Below are 23,319 nucleotides of genomic sequence, written 5' to 3'. Positions count from 1 at the left end.
CAAAATCAATAATACATTAACGATTGGATTTATAATCTCGTTCGTATATATATGTAATTTATACCCCCTTTTTAGAGGTCAATTTGTAGTGGAAAGCTCTACGTCAAATATGACTACGATTTCTGCGAATTGCTTTGATATACACGTAAAAGAAAGCAAACCTTCAAAACGCTATAAACTCTGGTACCTTCTCAATCGTTCTTCTTCAACTCTCTTTAACCAGTAAACTTCTCCCAATTCTTTTGTCTCTTGTAATTGTTCACCTTATAATACTTTGTCGTACAAGAATAACCCCTCCAAGTGAAATCATCATTTGGATTACAATCACAATTTCTATCGGATCTAACTTGTGGATCAACAGGACAATTATTGAATGGAACATGAAAATATCCTATATCTTCAAAAAAATGAATCTTTTCTCTAGGTAAAAACAATGCTGCGGCAATTGAGTGTACTGGTGCATCACCCCATCGTTCATAAAAAAACCCACCGGCTTTGTCCAAATATTCAAAATATTGCTTGTATGCTTCACTTCTCCAGAAATCCAAACTGGCGATTTCAAAGTTAGACCAGAAATGACAGCCATTGTAGGTCTGGCCGCCATCGTCACTCAACCAATCCATCATATTGTTTTGGGCCAAGTATTTTGGGTTCTTGTCAATAAATTCCTTGGTGGTTTTCCATAATGTGGGGATGGTTTCCTTATATTCGGGTAATGAAATGGTAAAACTATATTGTTTATCATTATCCTTCATCCATTTAAAAACATCATAATCAATATCACAAAATAACTTTACATCAGGATCAACACGCCAGTAGTATTCATAATCTTTCAAGATATCTTGTCTCCAAAAGAAACCCGACTCAAAACGACACATGTGTCTATAAGATTCAGAATGACCATAAATAATTTTCCGATCTTTCATATCTTCTCTAACCAATGCCGCTTTCTCCTGATCGATCCATTCCGGGTAAGACCAATGTTCAGCAGGGATCAAACCAAATTTAGCTTCACCACTAACGGCTTTGGAAATGGTGGTTTTAAACTCTTCACTGAATTCAACTTCATTGAGAAAAACCCAATCGTAATGGAACTTGTTATTGAATCGTTGTTCAATGATTTTAATTGATTCCAAAAATCCATTCAAGTCTTGATTACGTGCCAACCCAACAAATGCAGCCTTGACTTTATCATTGGATGAGTAAGTGGCTGGGTCAATGTTTTTTTGCGGGATGTATTGGGGTGTTTTCTTATCACTGCCAAGGAATGCTTTGGCCAAGGGACCCATATTCTTGGGTGTGTATGGCAAGTTCGCAATTTCACCTGATGATTGAGTTCCTGCATTTGCTGCACCGGCTGCTTCTCCTTGAGCCGGTGGTGGTTTCTGTTCAGGAGGTTGTTGAGCTGCCGGTTTTTGAAGCTGCTGTTGCTGTTGTTGAGTCGGAGGAATCGCCGCTTGTGGTTGCTGTTGTTGCTGTTGTTGCTGCTGCTGTTGTTGAATTTGAGAAGCACCACCAGCATGCTGTTTGAATTGTTGAACTTGTGGTGGTTCATATGAAGAACCTTTTGTAAGAAGGTACCCACATCCAATTAAGACCAAGGCAAACACCACAAACCTGATCAATCTAGCATTCGACCGTGTTATCACCATCTTTTAAAGTTGCAATAGTGTCTCTTTGTTGGAAAACACGCGTTGAGTTTCACTTTGAACTTTTTGTTGAAAATTTAAAAATAGAGGGAAAAAAAAAAAATTTTGTTGTCAAAAAGAAATCACAGGCGATCGCGTACTAAAGATGTAAGACACTGCCTCTAGGCGCTACCTTTATGCAAGACGTTTGATTGTGCAGCCTATCAAAGGAGGTGTTGTTAATTATCTTCAAGTACATGGTGGCAGTGTCTATATGTGAAACAGTTAGAGCTCCCCACTACCAAGGAGGACAAGACATCACTTCAAGATGTGTTATTTTTGGGGTGGAACAGAGGAACAACAGATGTAAATAAATACCGCCACCAAAGAAAGCATTCATTTGTCGTAATTTGACTCGGAAACTATGGGTTGGGTCAAGGTCTACTTGGAAATATGGCTTGATTATTTAAGCGAAAAATATTAGTCGTATCCATTACGCATTTGGTCCTGCTATGAATACTTATTTTTGGTTTTTGCAACCAACTCAACTTGAGGACAGGTTACATAAATAACTTTTCTCTTCATAACAAACTCTAACACACCACAGACCCAGATTCCAGAATGAGCTACCAAAGTAGTTTACATGAAATAGACTCGAAATTGAGAGTTGAATTTACTCTAGACGAATCCCCAAGAACTGTAAGCTTGATTACTCAGTGAGATTAAAGCAAAGTGTGCTCAACTCAATTTGATGCGCTTTTTGTGATGCTTGATAGGGTCTCATCTTGTTTGAAAATACTACTGCCACCACTATTACACCTTTCTCACCCACTCAATCTCTTAATCAACTTGATTGTCGATTCCTCTTTTCACTACAATGATGATGTTTGAAAAGGTCCCTCGCTTATTGCTCCCACTGCCTTCTGATCTACTGACTATTGATACCAAAAGCTATCAAATCCCAACACAAAGCCAAAGGAAACCGTTCGAAAATTGAGGAGCACATTGTAACGAATGTAATGTCATTTTCGGCAAGAGTCATATGACTATATTCAGGACGCTATGTATTAGGTTAACGATTTCAAGTCATGTTTTATACCCAAGTGAGTGAGTGTAAGGTGACAAATAATTATCTAAAGAAAGTGATGATGCTATTGTTAGCGCAGTGGAAGCTTTTAGGTTGTGTTTTATTAATAAAACAATTAGATTATTTGGGTATACAACAAGTCAAAAATCACCTAATGTGGTGCAGTGGTCCTATAGTGTAGCTTGGTTATCACTTTCGGTTTTGATTAAAATATTTCAAATTTCCGAACAACATCAGTTCGAATCTGGTTAGGACCTTTAATTTTTTGTTTTTTGCGTCGTTTCAGAGCTATATTTTTAAAGATTGTTGATACCATAAAGTGGTGACTATGAAGCGATCAGAATCTATGATCCAGAGTGTCATCACCCACTAATATGTCTAAACTAATCTCTGCCTCTCCAACGGCTGACTTGATCACAAATTAGTCGGAAAACAGGTTTGTCTAGATTTTGTTGCGAAAAAAGAACAAAAAATTACAAACCGAATTTGACTAGAATCATATACAATGCATTCCAGTTTTACCAATCAAAAAGGTCGCGCAGAGCACTTCACTATCTACGACAGTTTTGACAACGTCTTCATCCGCTTGGTCCTTTTTGTGGCAGTAATCCATGTCATTTTCTGAAAGCGATTACTAATGCATTGCTGAGTTGTAAGCTACAAAACATCATTTCATACATTAAAGCAACTCTTACACAGCAGTAGCCGCTTTTATAACCTATTCTATTCTTCCTCTCCCCTACTGGCCTACCCGTTTCACACCTGTTTTGTAACTCTTATTAGAAATGAAGTTTTGTTCTGGAACATATTATTTTTCCCACGGTTGATAAAGAAGAAGACGAAAAAATAATTAGTGTGACGTTATCATCCCCACTTTCTGTCCTTTTATCACCAAACCAATGGAAGAGCTAGACAACTTAGAGACTAGGTACAACGATACAATCACAATCAAAGACTACCCGACATCATTCAACCTACTAGATAACGATTCGTCCCCCGATATACGAAATTTACGATACAAGACAAACACTGACCATTTGAATTGTCCAATTTGCCAACAACCCTTTATAACTCCACTAACAACGATATGCGGACACACGTTTTGCAAAGAGTGTATATTGGAGTTTGTGAAATCACTTAAAAACGGGTCTAACAGTTCCAGAGGTGGTCATTGTCCCCTAGATAGGACTCCGATTGACCCAGCCAACATCAATGACTTATTCCCCACACCATTGATTGTGACCAATCTTGTTGATGATTTGAAAGTGTACTGTTTAAACAGTGAACGCGGTTGTGACTGGTCGGGGAGTAGGTGGGAAGTTGATCATCACGTTACGGAAGTTTGCCTTTACACGGGAGTGAAATGTGGCGGGAAACGTGATAACAACAAGGAATGTGAGTTGATTGTTGAGAGAAGGTTTATGAAAGATGTTGAAACGAATGAATGCGTGCATAAGCTATTCAAGTGTGAGTTTTGTGATACAGAATTGACAAAGATCGACGAAGAGGAGCATCTTGAACATGAATGTTTGTACAATTACAAAATGTGTGAGTTATGTGGCAACGACTCAATCTCACAAAAGAACATGACCAAACATCAAGAGAATTGTATAAAAATGGGCAAAGTCAAGTGTCCAGCACATGAAATTGGATGCAGATGGGTCGGTTCAAATGAGACTTCTTTGGAAATACATCTTCAAAATGGAAACTGCCAATTGAATCAGTTCTTGCCCTTTTACAATGCCATGAATGACAGGATGACTACTTTGGAACTGGAAAATCTGTTTCTTCAGCGACAATTGAACAAGATATTGGATTCAATCATTCAAGGAAAAATCACAAACTTGGGATACAATGAAGGATTAGAGGAGATCAACAAGTACTCTGGTGAAGAAGATCAAGATAAATTGATCTACCTCAATTTCGAATTGGATCGTCTCAAGTTTGAAATAAATGAGAAATTGATTCCATTTATAAATAGGTCAAAGATTAGTGATCAAGAAAACATGATCAAGAATCTAGTTAATGACAATTTCATGATGCGGGAAGATATGAATTTACAAAGAATGATGATCAATAGTTTGAGAAAGCAGCTACAGTTTATGCTCTTCTCCAGGAATAGGGGTGTTGGAGGAGTTGGAGGAGTAGGAGGAATAGGAAGCACTATGCCTAATACAATGCATGGTGATGATTTCGGTTCTGATATGTATGAACTTGAGTCTAGAAACAGTTCTGAAGAAAGATTCAATTTGAAATTGTAAAATGATTGATAAAAACAGGATATAGGAATACAAATAAATTAAGAGATTTTGTTAACAATATTGATGGTCCGACGGAATTAAAAAAAAATGAGCACTGTGGGTAGCGTGTGTGTAGTAGCATGTGAACAATCTATTATTTTTTTCGCTCGTGATAATTTTTAACTACGGACTGCTGATTAGCACGAGGTTGATCTGCAGCATATTCTACCTATAAGTAACTAGTCCTGAGCATATCGATCCATTGAACCTTTTCGAATGATCTTCAGTTTGAGAAAGACGTCATCTTGAAGATCTTCTCTCTCCCCACACCAATGCTATCTTTGTCTTTTACCCCATTGTGCATTAAATCCGACGCTCAACAAATAAATTTGGTTCTCCTATTGGAGAAGTTTTTTGTGATTGAGTGGAATATGTATTCCAATTTAGGTTAAAAGCTTTCATTACTTTTATATATAAAACCATCAAATATCTCTTACAATCTCATTCTGTTTTGATGATTGCTAGGTACTAAAAGTACAACGGTAACCACACTTTATAGCTCGCCAACATTTTCAACTTTTTCGATTCCTGCATAACACTAAAACCAACGAAAGAGCACAGACTTCGCTGACTTCACGTTTCTCAGCATCAGCATTAGATAGTACCAGAGTCAATATCTATCACCCACCACCCACCACTCCACTAGCTCCTTCTCAGCCACAAAATGCCAGCATCTTCAGAATCGGCAATGGAGACTTTGGAGATCCACTCCAAAGATTTCTTAATCAAGTGGATCAATGCACCACAAGACTCCACCATTGATTGGCAAGTGAAACCTTTGAAAAAATCCATCAATTTTGCATTTTATCAAAAAAGAGATGACACTACTTCATCTCAGTCGTCGCTTGATGCATCGGATAGGAGCGCTGCTTTGAGTGAATTAGCTCCACCTCCACCACCACAACAACTGAGAACAAGAACCGGGTCAACTGCATCTGTCAACCAATTTAAGAAATCAAATGATGTTTACAAGTCTAAATCAAGAACATCCACATTGTCATCAATCGGACAATCTGACCTATCTTTGATCAAAAACTACAACAAATTGATTGCTAATGAATTGGTACACGGAAAGTTTCACACTGCAACTGGGGGCATGTTTGCTTTTGTATTTGACAATTCTTTTTCCAAAACGATTGCCAAATCAGTTGAGTTTTCTGCCAACGTTATAGCCACTGACATATCACAAGAGGAAAAGATTGAGCACAACGACCAGCAAGTGTTTGACAATAATGCAGACAATTCTCTTGCTGGGGAAGTTTTACAAAGTATCATGTTGAAAAAACGGAGAAAGAAGTTGCAAGGATTTGTTAAGCGTTATTTTGTGTTGAATTTGAAAAGAGGCTCCTTATCTTATTTCAAAGTGGATGATACCAAATTAAGAGGTCAAATGCCGGTAAAAGAGGCAATTATTTCGGCAAATCCATCCAATAGACAGTTCATTATCGATTCAGGAATGGAAGTTTGGCATTTGAAGGCAATCAATCAAGCTGATTTCAATGCATGGGTGAACGCCTTCAATGCAATCAAGAGGCAAGAGAGTCCAAACGCAGCTGCCTCTAAATCACCATCGCCTTTCAGATCATCTACAGAATTGAACAATATTTTACACAAGCTAGACCAGTTGAGACTTGAAAACCCATCACCATTGGTGGGAGAGATTCACCAGGATATTTTGAACTTAATCAACAAACGAGGTGGAGACCTAGATGGTCAAAGTACCCACGACATGCAGTCAATTTACACGTCAGAATACCATGATGCAGAGGAGGAATTTGACAATGATGGAGTCAACTTTCTCGACAATGAAGGATATGCACCACAACAAGAAGATGAAGAGATGGAGGTTGAAGAAAATTCATCCGAGGAGGATGAAGATGAAGAAGAAGATGACGAGCAATTTACTGACAGAAGACCACCTCAACAATCTGAAGCAGCAGGTGCAGCAGCCTTTGATGACCAAACTCAATTTGACACTGAACAGAAACAAGAATTGCCACAACCAACAGTGGCTGGTGATGATGGTTTATACCCGTTGCCTCATGACGCAGTTTCCCGTGATTTTGACATACCGATTTGCAAGCACTCACCACCTTCATTGCTTAGTTTTGTTCGAAAGAATGTTGGTAAAGATTTGTCGACAATTGCCATGCCTGTAACCTACAACGAGCCCACAACCGTACTTCAAAAATTTGCCGAAATGCTCGAATATCCGCAAATTGTATCTAATGCAGTTGAATCCGATTTCCAAGGCGATAACGGTGAAAAGATTTTGAGAATTGCCGCATTTGCATTGAGCTCTCTTTCCTCACAAAGAGCCAAAGAAAGAAATAAACGGAAACCGTTCACCCCATTATTGGGTGAGACTTATGAATTGGTACGAGAAGATCTCGGTTTCCGATTGATTTCGGAAAAAGTCAGTCATAGGCCTCCTGTTTTTGCCTTTCATGTCGACACTGAAAATTGGACAATGGATTTCGCCTTGTCGCCATCGCAAAAATTTTGGGGTAAACAATCTGAAGTCACAACCAAAGGTATGGTTGTATTAACTGATAAGTTGAGCGGTGAAGAGTTTACTTGGACCCAACCCACAACAATGATTAAGAACATTATTGCTGGAGAAACTTATGCCGAGCCAAACGGATCAATCACAATCAAGTCATCAAAGGGGTATAAAGCTGTTGCTGAGTTTGCAAAGGGTGGAATGTGGAGCGGTAGATCAGAAGGGGTCGAAATCAAGGTGTTTGACAAATCAAAGAAGGAATTGCCATACACTGTCTCTGGTAATTGGACGGAAAAATTCATTCTCAAGACCAAATCAACTGAAAAAAGCATCTGGCACGCTGGCGAATTATTGCCTAATTATCAGAAAAAATATGGATTTACTACATTTGCTGGTACGTTGAACAAAATAACCGAAATGGAGCAGGGATTCATCCCACCAACTGATTCAAGATTCAGACCTGACTTGCAAGCGTATGAACAAGGTGATGCTGATCGGGCCGAAGAGTTGAAGAATAAACTTGAACAAGATCAGCGTGTGAGAAGAAAAGAAATGGAAGAAAGTGGTACTGAACATGTACCTCAGTTTTTCCAATTTGTTGGTGGAAGCAATGAACCTGTTGATGAAGGTAAGTGGGAATTCATCACTGGTGAGAATAGTTATTGGAATAGAAGAAAAAATCAAGATTGGCAAGGGTTGGTCAAATTGTGGTGAGCTTTTTTGTGGCATAGTTAGAGATTTTAGATATAACAGAAGTACTTAGATTTTGAAAAATAAAAAATCATTTCAACTGTCTATATGTGTACGATTCAAGTCATATATCTCTCTCGATAAAGCAACCAGAGGGTGCACAGATAGAGGGTGATTGGACAATGGACAAACGCTTACGACTCAGTCCTATTCGACTATTTAATAGTTGTGTACTTGCAAACCAGTCCCATAATTGAATTCACTTCTCGGTATACATATCAGTTGTAATTGCGCCAATGTTAAATCCGACGGTGAGGCTGACTATTTTGTTTTGTACAGTTATGTTTTATATACAGGACAATACAAAAAGAACAATACGAATGGTTTTGAGGTTTTTTTTTTTTAGATCATCTTCAAGGGATATGCTGACATACACGAGGCACAGTCAATACAAGATCATTCCTCTTTCTTTTTATCCTTGTACCACGTAACTGATATAAAAGACAACTAATCACCCCATCAATTGTTCAATCAATCAATCGGTCAACCTGTCACTAACCTCACACCATGGGTAAACCAGAAGCTCCACCTGAATATACACATAGACCAAACAATGAACTAAGCTACGATCAGCCCCCGCCGCTAGTAGGAGATGAACCTGTGTATTTTGAAAGCGCTGCTCCTCGAGGCTGGTCAGTCACCATAAATAACCGGTTTTGGACAGATGGTTTTAGAATTTTCGTTAGTAAAGATTCAGCAGAGAAATTTAAAGCTTTTAAGAATAATCCCAATGAACATATCAAGGATTTACAACGTCAAGGAATTGGAATACCTTTGTTTAAAGCCATTGATCCTTTAAACCCAGTGACGACAAAATTTTTGACGTTCAGGAGGTATGTCCCCAATCAAATCGGGAGATTCGATATCGACAAAGATTTTTACATTTACTGTCAAGTGAAGAAGAAGTACCATATAGGATACAATAGTTATGTTTTTGACTTCACACCTGATCCTAACTCTCCCAAGGCCAATTTTCAAATTGTCATGTTTGCTCATTCAACATTACCAATTTGCGATTATGTATACAAAGGTGAAGTGCATCGATGGATTGACGAAAGTTTCCGAAGGAAATTTAGGGCATATTTTCAGGTGAAATATGGATTCAAACATTCTGTTCTACGACCAGGACAACCTTCATTGGTTGACAGTTGGGATGGACGCACCGACAAGTTGGATAAAAATAAACCAAATCCGTATTTGAAGTCTCTCTTCAAGATGAAACTAAGTCCAAAGGCAAGATTACCGAAACCCGAATACTATGGTGAACGTTGCACAGCTATCTTGGGTGAAGCCGAAACTTATTTCAAATTGGGATATGGCGAGGTAAGAATAGATGATTTGTATAATCCTGATCCTAATGTTGACTATGAAAGCGTGCTTTCGATGCACGACGATGCATTGGTACTTGTTTGTGTAGCCACTGTGCTAAAGAGACAAAAGGATATCGAAGAGGATGCACGAAAAAGGTCACAATAGTCGAGAATCTAGTACTTCATTTGAAGTTTTAGAATAAAGTATGCTAGATATTATAACGTTTTATGGTTTCACGATTTTTACACAAATGGAACTACGGCTCCATCTCCTCTCATATCACTGCCACCAGCATATATCAATTGTCCATCTTTTGATTCGCTCTTGATGATCTGTCCTCTACCAACTGTTTGTCGAGAGTATCCACTCAATACATCAAGAGTGTGTCCCAAACTTCGCAACTGGTTTATGACATCCTCTCCAACGCCTTCTTCAATCTTGACAACGGTGATTGGTGTTCTAACTGGACCATCGGCCCCTCTTCCTCTATCCTTCAAATGATCATGGTCAGAGTCCAAGGAAAATCTCGGGGAGTCGAGCAGCTGTTGAGGTGTCATTCCAAATACAATCATGTTTAAAACGTGTTGTACGTGACAAACTGGTTGAGCAAAACCTCCCATATTACCAAATGCAGCATACAATGAGTCGTCACTGTTTGTAATCATACCGGGTATAATTGTATGGTATGGTCTTTTCCCACCTTCCAAACAGTTAGACAATCCGGGAGTCAAGTTAAAGTTACAACCTCTGTTTTGCAAACAAAATCCAAACTTTTCAACCAAAATACCCGAGCCAAACCCTTCATAAACAGAATTGATAAATGAGCACGCATCTCCATTAGAATCAGTGACTGAGAAATAAACAGTGTCTGATTTGTATTTTGGATCAGGTACACCATGGGTCATGGTTTCACCATCAATTATTCTTGATGGATCAAACAATTTTGCTCTTGTTTTCAAATATTCATGATGCAATAAATCCTTTATTGGAATATCTTTAAACGTTGGATCAGTAACGTATTCATCAGAATCGTGGAATCCCAATTTACAAGCTTCAATCAATACGTGTAAGTACTCAGCTGAGTTATGCTTCAACTCATACAAGTTAATCTTTCCTTCATTGTGTAATTCCTGAATCAAGCCAAGGGCTAATAAAGCAACCAATCCGTGACCATTTGGTGGTATCTCCCACACCGAATGGTCTTGAAAACTCAACTTGATTGGCTCCACAATTGTTGAAGTGTGGCTCTTCAAATCATCCAATGTGAGCTTGTGGCTTCTCTTTGATGTGGTTTCAACAATTGCCTCAGCAATAGGCCCTTCATAAAATGCCTTTTCACCCCCTTCGGCAATCAATTCAAGACATCTAGCAAATGGCAAGTTCTTGACAAACTCTCCCTCGTTGGGTCCTCTTCCACCTTCAAGGACAAATGGGTTCTCAGCCACATTCTGATTCTGGCTCTTTAATTTAGGGACTGAATTTCTCCAACTAAGAGCTGCAAGCTCGGATACAGGGAATCCATCCCGGGCCAAAGTAATTGCCGGTTGCAAAATATCCTTAAATGTAACTTTTCCAGAACCCCATCTACTGTAGGCTTGATACCAGCCGCTGATTGCACCAGGAACTGTCACGGAAAACACTGAAGTGTAAGGGATTCTTGACATTGGTTTCCCATGATTATGCTCATCCCATACATCTTGTGGGGTAACATTTTTGGCTGCTCTACCACAACCATTCAATCCAAACACTTTACCCTTGCTATGAAACAATGCAAATGAGTCGCCGCCGATACCAGTTGATCCTGGTTCTGTAACACACAATGCAGCAGAAACCGCAATTGCAGCATCAACACAATTCCCACCCATACCGAGTATCTTTAAACCTGCCGAGTTTGCCAATGGTTGCGTCGATGCAACCATCCCCTTATGGGAATACACTGTTGATCTCCTTGAAGGAAATTTCATAAACTCTTTAGACATCGATGACAATTTGATTGATCAATTGACGATGGTGCTCAAAACAGAAGTGAGTCCATTTGGGGCCACTTTTATACTTTGTTGGCCAGCCCAAGATTTTTTTTTCAAGTGGAGCCTTTCCTTTCCCGTTCCCAATTGGGAAATAAACGCAGATGGGACAGATCCATTTTTCGGATCTTATGTTTTATTGTTTTGTATGGGCGAAAAAAGTATATGTCTCGATCCGAGGTCACTTTTTTTGTAATTTCGGAAATGTGGGGGAGAGACAAGTACGGCGTTACACTTCGTACATGATGATTCACTAACAACCGAATGTCGATTCTCTGTGGTAATGGATGGGATCACGAAGAGACGTAATCTTATTTGTCAAAACTTGATGGGGAGATTTGCAAATGCTCAGTTTTTTCGTTACTTTAATTGTCGTTAAAGATGTAATCGTTGCATCTAACGAAGGTACTCGGCAAAAATACAGTTTCTTGATGCGTTGATGGTCCCTAATTGAGTGGCTTATAGTGTAAGTTAGAGCATTGTGAAGGTCAGAGGCCCGAGGTTAGCAACAGTCACCATCAACATCATCATCGGATAAAGACTTGAAGTCGTCAACAAAAATTGTCGCCTTTTTTTGTGACACTTTTTCAAAAGTTTATTTCAATCATTGCGCAACACTTTTCACCAAGAACACACTCACGCATCAGCAGCACCAATACCAATATGGGTGTTCAATCATTATGGGACATAGTGGGACCTCTGGCGAGACCTGTAAGATTAGAAGCCTTATCACGGAAGAAGTTAGCGGTTGACGCGTCGATATGGATATATCAATTCTTAAAAGCAGTACGTGACAAGGAAGGCAATGCTTTGCCACAATCTCATATTGTCGGTTTTTTCAGACGAATATGTAAACTACTATATTTTGGAATCCAACCGATATTCGTATTTGATGGAGGTGTGCCTGTTTTAAAGAGACAAACTATAAATGAGAGAAAGAATCGAAGACAGCAAAACTCCGAATCAACTCGCCAAGCTGCTCAAAAATTGTTAGCAATCCAACTACAACGACAAGCAGAAGAATCGGTTGGTAAACGACAAGGTGAGAAAGCTCCAGCAGCAGCTATTGACGATGACGATGTGATATATTTCGACGATCTACCGATGAACAAGGTGGTAGTGGAGGACGAAAAACCACCAAAGCAACCTAAATCCATCAAGTTCAGAAAAGTTGATGAATATCATCTTCCAGATTTGAATGAGTTTAGGGTGTCCAGATATGATCAGAGGATTATGCCCGATGACGATATTAACGACAAAGCATGGGATGATTTTGATCATGTGGATGGAATTAACATAAATGAAGTTGACCCCAAATCCAAAGAATTCGCCAATTTGCCCATCGCCACGCAGTATATGATATTGAATCACCTACGGCTAAAGTCCAGGTTGAGAATGGGCTATAGGAAGGAGCAGTTGCAAGAGTTGTTCCCCAATCTGATGGACTTTTCCAAATTTCAGATCCAACAAGTTCAAAAGCGAAATTTTTATACACAGAAGCTTATGAATGTGACTGGAATGAATGACGAGGATACTATCGACAGAAGAGTTGCCGGTGAGAGGAATAAGAAGTACGCCTTGGTTAAAAACGAAGATGGCTGGACGTTGTCCCTTGATGGAGGCGGAACATCAGCGGAGAACCCAATACAATTGGATAAGGATGGACCTGAGCCCATAGATCAACGCCTCAACAACAAAGATAATGACCAGAGCGATGATAGTGATCTGGACTTTGAAGATGTAATGTTGATGGAAGAGAAAGAAATAGAAGAAGATAGAATGACACAGGAGGCGTTGATCAAATCAATTTATGAACAGTATGAGAAACCAGAACCAAAAAGCTCTATTGAGGATCATAAAGCTGACTCTTATGAGGAGCAACTAAAGAAGGAAGTCGAAGAAAGCAAACAAGACTATTTCAATTTGAAGGAGAGGGAGGCAAAAGAAGTGGTAAAGCAGCATACGAATGAAAACGGTTTCGACTTGCAGTCTTCCGTGTTGTTTTCAGACACGACGAATGCTGCGAAACCCTTTTTGAGCGTACCACAAAACAAGCGACAAAAGGTATCCACTTCAAACAACGATTTGCAGAGCTCCCTCTTGTTCGACTCGCAGAACCACATGACCGGCAAGATTAATTTAAAAGCAGACAACAATGACAACCATCCTATGGGTAATGAAGTGGAAAAGGATGAGGGCCTCACTGTAAATACCGAATCCATAAAAGCTTCATTGAAGGCGGATGACAAGAGACTGAGGCTTGACGAATCGCTCCTCAGTGATGATAGCGACTTTCCAGAGGAAGCAGAGGAAGAAAATGTAGTGTCGTTGAAAAGGTTAGACTCTTTCACCGAGGGACAAAGAAGATTGCCCGACTGGTTCCAAAACGAAGTCACTAAAACATTAAACCCACATAATGAAAAGTTTGTTCCCAGTACAGGTTTTGAAAACGAAAACCATGATGAAGATGAGGAGGCAGGTTTGATTCCTTGGTACGAAGCGAAAGAGATTTTTGAAAAGAACGAAGAGAGTGATTCAAACGGTGAGGTCATAGAGATTTCTTCAAATCACGAAAATTATGTTACACTTGAAAGCAAAATCGAGAAAGAGGAGCCCAGCCGCGAACAAGAGCAAAGACGACCAGCTGTAATAGACTATAATTTTGAAGAAGAAGATGAAGATATATTGGTACAGCAATTGCAAAACGAAGAAGTAGATCATGAAAACTTAAAGAGCCAAATCAAGATGACACACGCTATACCAATTTCATCAAGGGACACGAGAATCACCGAAGAACAATTATTACAAGAAAAGCTTCATAAAGCCAAGAGGGACTCTGACGAGGTGACGGAAAACATGATTGGTGATGTGCAAGAGTTGTTAAAGAGGTTTGGAATCCCATACATTACTGCCCCTATGGAAGCAGAAGCACAATGCGCTGAACTTTACAAAATAGGGTTGGTTGATGGCATCATTACCGATGATAGTGATTGTTTCCTTTTTGGTGGTGACAGAATATACAAAAACATGTTTAGCCAGAAACAATTTGTGGAGTGTTATTTGAAAAACGATATTGAAGATAAGATTGGGTTGAGTCGAGAAAATCTAATTGAGTTGGCGATTTTGTTGGGGAGTGATTACACGGAAGGGATTAAAGGGATTGGTCCTGTTTTAGCCGTGGAAATACTCGCCGAATTTGGCAGCCTTCAAGGATTTAAAAAGTGGTTTGATGAGAAAACAAAAACCACCAAGTTGGATCAAGGGGTACTAACACCATTACAGAAAAATCTCACCAATCGTATAAAAAATGGAAAGCTATTTCTTCCAGACAATTTCCCAGACAAAGTAATTTTCGAAGCATATCAACATCCTGAAGTAGATTCCGATAAAAGTGAGTTTAAATGGGGGATACCGAACTTGGATCAGATTAGGTCTTTCTTAATGTTCAATGTCAACTGGTCCCAAGAAAGGGTTGACGAGGTGATGGTGCCATTGATTAGAGATTTGAACAAGAAGAGAGCCGAAGGTACACAATCAACTATTGGTGAATTCTTTTCCCAAGAGTACGTACAGACACGAAAGGAATTGAATACGGGGAAGAGATTAAAAGCGGCCGCAAGTAAGTTGAGTAAAAGAAAAAAGAAGTAATAGATGTATTGGTTCCTTTAGTATCCTCGATTTTTTACACCTCTCGTAGGTATTATTATTGTATGGTAGCATTTCCCAAGTGTGCTGAAATTTTGCAAAAACAAAATGTAAAAAGATCTGCCGACCAACATCTTACCTACCACATTAATCGTGCTTAAATGAATGATTCATTGTCAAAGATTACTTCTATGATAGAGTCGGCAAAGGACTTGTCGATTGAAGCGGCAATGTCGGCATCGGCTCGCCTTATCGATTCGACGAATGCCCCACGTCCACAAGAAATCTCTTCACTACTCAACTCAAGATCGAATAGAGATATTCTGAATGGTATGAAATGCGTCATTGGATTAATTGCCAAAGGAGAAGATGGATTGCCATACTTTGCTGACGTAGTGAAGAACGTCACTAATGACAATGCCAAGGTCAAACAATTGGTGTTCATTTACTTGACCAAGTATGCGGATGCGCAAGCAGATACTGCATTGCTTGCAATCAACTCGATACAAAAATCGCTTAATGATAAAACTCCGTCAAACAGAGCTAATGCGATAAGATCGTTAGCGGGAATTAAAATTAGTTCTATTGTGCCAATACTTGCATTGAGCTTAAAACGAACTGCGACAGATCCATCTCCACAAGTTCGGGCTGCTAGTGCTATGGCCATAGGGAAAGTTTATGCAATATCTGGCAAATCAAAAAAGCAGATGTATGAAATTTTGGGAACATTGTTGGCCGATAGTGATGTCATTGTTGTGTCAGCTGCTATCAAGTCGTATTTCAAAATTTTTCCAAATATACGCGGCGAAACGAAGAATTGGAAATTTATTCATGGGAACTTTAGGAGGATCTGTTCATTGTTGTCGAAGTTTGACGAATGGGCCCAAGTTTATGCCATTGATATTTTGACGTTGTATTGCCGAAAATTCATTGCAAAACCATCCGAGAACAAAATTGACCCAGACTTGAGCTTGCTTGTACAATCGTTAGAGCCTTTGATATCTTCGGTTTCAGATATGGTTATCCTCACTGTCGTGAGAGGCATTTACCTTTTAGCACCTTGGCACTTGACCAATATGGATATAATTCTTACTCGCATATCGACATCCACTAATGACACAACAACTAGAGTGTACTCATTGCAAACAATTGAGTACGTTTGTCAAGACTTAGCACATATCTTTGCACACAGATTCCGACTGTTTTACGTATCTCCTGATGACCCTCCCGGGATAGCGATTTTAAAACTCAACATTCTTGGCTCCATCTCGAACGACACAAATTTCAAGTATATTTTTGAAGAGCTCAAATACTATGCGTTGCATTCAAAGAGCAGAATAGTGAAAAGGGGATCAATAAAAGCCATGGCAAAATGTTCACAGATTTCACCAGAGTGGAGCGAAAGAATTTTACAATGGTGTTTGACGAATATCAAGGTCTTGGGGGGTGAGTCTCTTTCGGAAATCTTAACCGTTGTTCGCTTTATAATCCAGCAAAAGTGTGCTGCATCTGGCGACAAAGAAAAGCATGAAATTATGAATGTACTTCACAAATTGGCTTTCTATTTGATTGATGACGGACAAAATTTGGAAAATAATGCGAAGGCGTCTATTATATGGACAATTGGAGAGTATACAGGTCTTGCTGAAAACTCCATTGGACCTGATGCGTTGAGGATGTCCTTGAAATCATTTGCCACGCAAGCAGCATGTGTTAGATATCAATTATTGGTATTGGCATGTAAAATAGTTGTCTATAATATGAACAGATTACTAAGCGAGCATGGTGACTCTAATGAGGACAAGCAAACGGTGAACTTAAAATTACAAGAAACAATCGAATTCAGAATGTTCCAATATGTTTTACATTTGGCCAAGTATGATCCTTCGTACGATACGAGGGATCGAGCTAGAATGTTTAGTGTATTGTTGAATTCAGGTATTGACAGGGCACCATTGGCGTCCTTGATTCTACAAGTTCCCAAACCAACTCCATTGGTCAATGATAGGGCCATTGGCTTTGATGAAGAATTCAAAGCTTTGAAGTTGTATTTCCAGGTTACTGAATGGTCAACAGACATTTCTCAGTTACCCTCATCTTCTATCAGAAAGGAAGCTCCAATACAGTACAATAAATTGTCGAACGCATCGAGTGTTTTTTCTGAGCGATCAAAGTCGCCAAGTCCTGTTAACACACAGTCATTCTCCTCCAACCAGTTCAGCAAAGGCGGTGTGAGTCAATCGGAGCAAATAGCAAAGACATATCAGCTACAAAGCTTGGATGAATTTTTTGGAAGTGATGAAGAATCGAGTGAAGAGGAAGAAGAAGTGAGCGAAGCGGAGGAGGAGGATTTTGATGGTGATGATGATGATGATGATGATGATGATGATGATAATGAAGGCGATGCATGCGAAAGTGATGAAAGTGAAGAGGAGTCAAGCGAGAATGATTCAATTCAGTCATAAGAGTCTGACAACGACAGTTTGAGTTGAGATGACCACAGAGATTACTGTGGAATTTGAAAACACGCATTGCCCTTTAATGGCCAATCAATATTTTCGAATGTCTGGAGAAGTTGTAAATAGCATTTACAAGAAGACTAAACTGGCTTGCCTTTTTTTCTTTTGTATTACATTCTTTGATAAGGGGACGCCTCATCTTCCTTAGATTTCACTATTCAAGCTTAATTGTGCAAAATTCGTAAATAGATCCTTTTGTGGAAATGAAAGTTGAGGCAACTATAGGAGAGATTCCCCTTGATACAATACTCTTTCGTATTGTCCTTCCATGAAGACAGCCACTATATGATTCCCCGCGACGATTTAAGGGGCAAGAGGTAGGGATTTAGATGAAATTGAAAACAACAATGTTGCAGTTCCAGCAAGTGCGGATGCAAATTAGTTAGTACACAATCGGGCTTACAAGTTACATGCTCCCCGCATTAATTGTAGCACAAAAACATGTTATCTACGAGTGGTCTCAGAAATAAATACGAAAGCAGGACAGGACACAAAACTTATCATCTATTGTTGCAGCTCATCAAAAGTAGGGGGATTTGTTACCATCTTGTGAAATAAAACGTATCTCTCCCGAAAACAACACCGCATCCATCCCGAGCCTTCTTGATTTCATCGATTGCTGGTCAACAAGGACTACTTTTCGCCTCTTCAACTTTATGTAGAACGTAGACTAAGGCTGTTAGGCTCACACTCGGAAGTTGGGACCAGTTTAATGTATCTGATATAGCAAAGGAGATGATAGTTCAATGCGTTCTTAACAAACGTACAATACTCTTTTAAAATCCTTGTAATTTTTCTGATATTTGTATTCCCACCTCGTTAATTCTTGCAACTCTTCAGTTCAAATGAGGCGTTAAATCATTGCTTTTGGGATTGTACTATCAAGAGCAATGGCTAATGATGCCACTGCCCTCCCAGAATGCTTAAGACTCGACAAGAAGAACGAGAAACCTGGTACCAACGTCTCCAAACAAAAGCGCTTTACACAGAACACAGCACATTGGGCGGATTGAACCAATTTCTTTTCCCATCCATGGTTATCCTTTTCTTTGTTAACGTTGCTTTTACAAAATTTTAGATAAGGACCCTTTTTCGTAAATTTTGGATGATGAAATTTTTCTTACAGCTTAAGCCGTTACGCAACAATACCAAGAAAAAGTAGAAAAAAGTTTAATCCCTTGAGCCAAATTCACCAAACAATTCCAATCTGACTTTACTACCAAACAACTATGATACAAACGTATCTACACTACCACAAGTTACAAGGACTGGTTTTAGTAAACGTTCTGAAAAGGGGTCACTGTTTTCAAATAGTCTTTTCTAGATTCGCCTCGAGTTAAAATGACTACTACGCCGGAGCAGGGGCTACGGCTTATTGAGGGTATCCTTGCGGACACATGTTGACCTTGATTACGATGAATTTTATATACTGCATGACTTCAATCTACAACAGGCTACTTTAGCCTGGTTACAGGATCAGCATCGTTCCCCTGATAATTTATCATGGCACAGACGGGGTGGGAAGCAACATCGAGGTGAATATGATGCTTGTATTACAACCTCATGAGGATATTTAAAACACTTAGAATCTCAGCATAAGTTATACCATGGAGTGATATCATATATCAATTGCTCGCCATTAACTATGAGGCTACACATTTTTCAGTTATTGGCATTCATTGTTTCAATATGTTCCGCGGACGTGTTCTTTCCCGGTTCGTTCAAGGACAACACTTTACCATTGTTGCCCCCCGTATGCACCGAGGACAAGCTATATTGCGAAACGACGTACAACCCCACATACTTTATGACCACTTTCAATGCAGCATTTGTTGTATCCGAGTCGAAGAGAAATATTGACAGTTCATTCAGCATTGTAATCAACTACCAAGCTGATAAGTATGACCAATTGTACAACAATTTTTTACAGAACATCGGCCAAATTCACCTCACAGGCACTGGAACAGCTGATCCCATTCTTTATAGTTATGGAATACCGAATACAATCACGAATCCATTCCGTTGGTCAGCAAGGATCCAAGTTACCACACAAGTGAAGAATGGGAAATGTTGCACCAGAGATGGAATGAGACTTTGGTACACTTTCCGGCCATATGGAACTGGGTATGCTGCTTTATATCAAGTTTTTGGCACACAGCAGATTTATTACACCACAAATGCTTGGAATGGAGCAGTTCAGCAGTATGACCCAATGACTCTTTTCAATCAGCAATTGTTGTTTCAAAAGAGGGAGGAAGAGAAATGTGATGCAAATGAGTTAGCACACTTGAATAAAAGAGACTACCTGTCACAAGTTAGCTTATTGAATAGTTGCACAACTAAACATTATGGTATTAAGCAATTCTGTTGGGATTGTGGTTGTCCACCACCGCCACCGCCACCAAGTTCACCACCACCACCAAGCTCACCACCACCAAGTTCACCACCACCACCACCAAGCTCACCACCGCCAAGTTCGGAACCACCTAGCTCGGAACCACCTAGCTCGGAACCACCTAGTTCGGAACCACCTAGCTCGGAACCACCAAGTTCAGAACCACCTAGTTCTTCAGAGCCACCTAGTTCTTCAGAACCACCAAGTTCAGAGCCACCAAGTTCAGAACCACCTAGCTCGGAACCACCTTCATCATCGGAACCACCTAGTTCGGAACCACCAAGTTCAGAGCCACCTAGCTCAGAGCCACCTAGTTCTTCAGAGCCACCTAGCTCAGAGCCACCAAGTTCGGAACCACCTTCATCATCGGAACCACCAAGTTCAGAGCCACCTAGCTCAGAGCCACCTAGCTCAGAGCCACCTAGTTCTTCAGAGCCACCCAGCTCGGAGCCACCTAGTTCCAACCCACCCAGCTCGGAGCCACCTAGTTCCAACCCACCCAGCTCGGAGCCACCTAGTTCCAACCCACCCAGCTCAGAGCCACCGAGCTCAGAGCCACCTTCATCATCGGAACCACCTAGTTCTTCAGAGCCACCCAGCTCGGAGCCACCTAGTTCCAACCCACCCAGCTTGAACCCTAGTTCCAACCCACCAAGTTCCAACCCACCGAGCTCGAACCCTAGTTCCAACCCACCAAGTTCCAACCCACCGAGCTCGAACCCTAGTTCCAACCCACCAAGTTCCAATCCACCGAGCTCGAACCCTAGTTCCAACCCGCCAAGTTCCAATCCACCGAGCTCGAACCCTAGTTCCAACCCACCAAGTTCCAATCCACCGAGCTCGAACCCTAGTTCCAACCCACCGAGCTCGAACCCTAGTTCCAACCCACCAAGTTCCAATCCACCGAGCTCGAACCCTAGTTCCAACCCACCGAGCTCGAACCCTAGTTCCAACCCACCAAGTTCCAACCCACCGAGTTCCAATTTTCCCAGTTCCGGAGGTAGTTCGGGGCCTCTATCTTCCACAACGTCACCTAGTTCAATTGTGCAATCAAGCTCTGTGAATCTTAGTTCGTCATTGTCTGAAACTACATCCAAATCCTCCATCGCATCGTTGGAATCCACCGAATCTTCTGGCCAAGAATCATCGAATGTTATTTCCACCACAATTGTAACAATCACTACTTGCTTACATGGAAGTTGTTCTACTAATACAGAGACTACTGGCTTGACGGTTATAACTGAAGGTACTACTACGTACACTACTTATTGCCCATTAACAGAAGCAACAGCTACCTCTACCGCGGGTGGAGGTCGTGGGAGCGGATCAGGTAATGGATCAGGTAATGGATCAGGTAATGGATCAGGTAATGGATCAGGTAATGGATCAGGTAATGGATCAGGTAACGGATCAGGTAATGGATCAGGTAACGGATCAGGTAATGGATCAGGTAATGGCAATGGGCAACCTTCTGTTACAACGATTACAATTACAACTTGCTCGAATGGTGGATGCTCCACAATATTGGAAACCACGGGAGTGACAGTGATCACAAGAGGAACAAATGTGTACACAACTTATTGTCCTCTAACAAGTCAAACACTGGATTCGTCCCCAACTAAGGGACCGATTAACGGATCAGGAAGTGGATCAGGAAGTGGACCAGGAAGTGGACCAGGAAGTGGATCAGGAAGTGGATCAGGAAGTGGATCAGGAAGTGGATCAGGAAGTGGATCAGGAAGTGGATCACAATCATCTTCCCTAACAATCGTTACCGTTACTACTTGCTTGAATGGGGACTGTTCTATTGTTGTTGAAACTACTGGAGTCACGGTTGTGACTGAGGGAACAACTACTTACACTACATATTGCCCATTACCGGCGGAAATGACACTTTCATCTACGTCAATTGGGCCAAGTTCCGAATCTGGTAATGGCAATAAACCAGGAAATGAGGGAGCGGGTCCAGCAAATCAAGGTTTGCATCCAGCAAGTGGAGAACAAGGATCGGGTTCAGGAAGTCCAGAAGGACAAGGACTGAGTCCAGGAAGTCCAGGAAGTCCAGAAGGACAAGGGTCGGGTTCAGGAAGTCCAGAAGGACAAGGACTGAGTCCAGGAAGTCCAGAAGGACAAGGACTGAGTCCAGGAAGTCCAGAAGGACAAGGACTGAGTCCAGGAAGTCCAGAAGGACAAGGACTGAGTCCAGGAAGTCCAGAAGGACAAGGACTGAGTCCAGGAAGTCCAGAAGGACAAGGACTGAGTCCAGGAAGTCCAGAAGGACAAGGACTGAGTCCAGGAAGTCCAGAAGGACAAGGACTGAGTCCAGGAAGTCCAGAAGGACAAGGACTGAGTCCAGGAAGTCCAGAAGGACAAGGACTGAGTCCAGGAAGTCCAGAAGGACAAGGACTGAGTCCAGGAAGTCCAGAAGGACAAGGACTGAGTCCAGGAAGTCCAGAAGGACAAGGACTGAGTCCAGGAAGTCCAGAAGGACAAGGACTGAGTCCAGAAGGACAAGGAGGACAAGGACTGAGTCCAGGAAGTCCAGAAGGACAAGGACTGAGTCCAGGAAGTCCAGAAGGACAAGGACTGAGTCCAGGAAGTCCAGAAGGACAAGGACTGAGTCCAGAAGGACAAGGAGGACAAGGACTGAGTCCAGGAAGTCCAGAAGGACAAGGATCGGGTTCAGGAAGTCCAGAAGGACAAGGACTGAGTCCAGGAAGTCAGATGTCAATTGTTCAAGAGTCGAGTCAAGGTTCAATTGTGGTGTCACCTACAGTACTACATTCAGTTGAGGGTCTCATCCCATCTTTAGAAACTGTCTCGATTATGCAATCAAGTGAGTCATCACTGTCAGAATCAAATCCGGCTGAGATTTCAGCCTTTGCTGCCGTCGGTGCTACCATAGGCTATTCCATCGGAGCTATCTCTTTGGCGTTTGCCGTTATTTTACTCTAGTGTTTCGATCAAGACAACAACGGTATTTATGTTTTTTCGGTTTTCAAATGCTTTCAGATATTACATTAGTTTCGGTATTCGGATGATTCAAATTTCCCGTTTCATAAATTGTTTATGGTTTTTAAATTCATATATTCGTGCTTCATTATCCGTCTGAGTTATTTTGCTTTTTATCAATCCTATATTACTTCTGTTTATGTGA

General features: G+C 40.8%; 8 protein-coding genes across 8 annotated transcripts, besides 1 other annotated feature; 6 read left to right on the top strand and 2 right to left on the bottom strand. All coding sequences in view use genetic code 12, as the record gives it.

Annotated features, from left to right (window-relative positions):
- Positions 1-215: 215 nt before the first annotated feature.
- On the bottom strand, positions 216-1,652 carry CPAR2_403590 (glycosyltransferase family 15 protein; the record flags this gene model as incomplete). The annotated part of the gene is made up of 1 exon (XM_036811263.1): positions 216-1,652. One exon carries the CDS (start codon positions 1,650-1,652, stop codon positions 216-218), a length of 1,437 nt encoding a protein of 478 aa, XP_036667718.1.
- Positions 1,653-2,881: 1,229 nt separating this feature from the next.
- Positions 2,882-2,972, top strand: a tRNA (tRNA-Gln).
- A 642-nt stretch (positions 2,973-3,614) lies between these two features.
- On the top strand, positions 3,615-4,976 carry CPAR2_403580 (uncharacterized protein; the record flags this gene model as incomplete). Its single annotated transcript, XM_036811262.1, has 1 exon — positions 3,615-4,976. One exon carries the CDS (start codon positions 3,615-3,617, stop codon positions 4,974-4,976), a length of 1,362 nt encoding a protein of 453 aa, XP_036667717.1.
- A 703-nt stretch (positions 4,977-5,679) lies between these two features.
- OSH3 (oxysterol-binding protein related protein) lies at positions 5,680-8,232 on the top strand (the record flags this gene model as incomplete). Its single annotated transcript, XM_036811261.1, has 1 exon — positions 5,680-8,232. One exon carries the CDS (start codon positions 5,680-5,682, stop codon positions 8,230-8,232), a length of 2,553 nt encoding a protein of 850 aa, XP_036667716.1.
- A 543-nt stretch (positions 8,233-8,775) lies between these two features.
- On the top strand, positions 8,776-9,744 carry CPAR2_403560 (uncharacterized protein; the record flags this gene model as incomplete). The annotated part of the gene is made up of 1 exon (XM_036811260.1): positions 8,776-9,744. The coding sequence occupies one exon, from the start codon at positions 8,776-8,778 to the stop codon at positions 9,742-9,744; it is 969 nt and encodes a 322-aa protein (XP_036667715.1).
- Positions 9,745-9,821: 77 nt separating this feature from the next.
- Positions 9,822-11,498, bottom strand: ECM38 (Ecm38p; the record flags this gene model as incomplete). Its single annotated transcript, XM_036811259.1, has 1 exon — positions 9,822-11,498. One exon carries the CDS (start codon positions 11,496-11,498, stop codon positions 9,822-9,824), a length of 1,677 nt encoding a protein of 558 aa, XP_036667714.1.
- A 768-nt stretch (positions 11,499-12,266) lies between these two features.
- On the top strand, positions 12,267-15,251 carry RAD2 (ssDNA endodeoxyribonuclease; the record flags this gene model as incomplete). The annotated part of the gene is made up of 1 exon (XM_036811258.1): positions 12,267-15,251. The coding sequence occupies one exon, from the start codon at positions 12,267-12,269 to the stop codon at positions 15,249-15,251; it is 2,985 nt and encodes a 994-aa protein (XP_036667713.1).
- Positions 15,252-15,409: 158 nt separating this feature from the next.
- Positions 15,410-17,713, top strand: CPAR2_403530 (uncharacterized protein; the record flags this gene model as incomplete). Its single annotated transcript, XM_036811257.1, has 1 exon — positions 15,410-17,713. One exon carries the CDS (start codon positions 15,410-15,412, stop codon positions 17,711-17,713), a length of 2,304 nt encoding a protein of 767 aa, XP_036667712.1.
- A 1,699-nt stretch (positions 17,714-19,412) lies between these two features.
- Positions 19,413-23,117, top strand: CPAR2_403520 (uncharacterized protein; the record flags this gene model as incomplete). Its single annotated transcript, XM_036811255.1, has 1 exon — positions 19,413-23,117. The coding sequence occupies one exon, from the start codon at positions 19,413-19,415 to the stop codon at positions 23,115-23,117; it is 3,705 nt and encodes a 1,234-aa protein (XP_036667711.1).
- Positions 23,118-23,319: the final 202 nt, after the last annotated feature.

The sequence above is a fragment of the Candida parapsilosis genome, contig 006372 (genome assembly GCF_000182765.1).
Source record: "Candida parapsilosis strain CDC317 annotated contig 006372".
Taxonomy (NCBI): Eukaryota; Fungi; Ascomycota; class Pichiomycetes; order Serinales; family Debaryomycetaceae; genus Lodderomyces; species Lodderomyces parapsilosis.
Note: the sequence above shows the minus strand (reverse complement) of the source record. Positions and strands in the feature narration are given on the sequence as shown.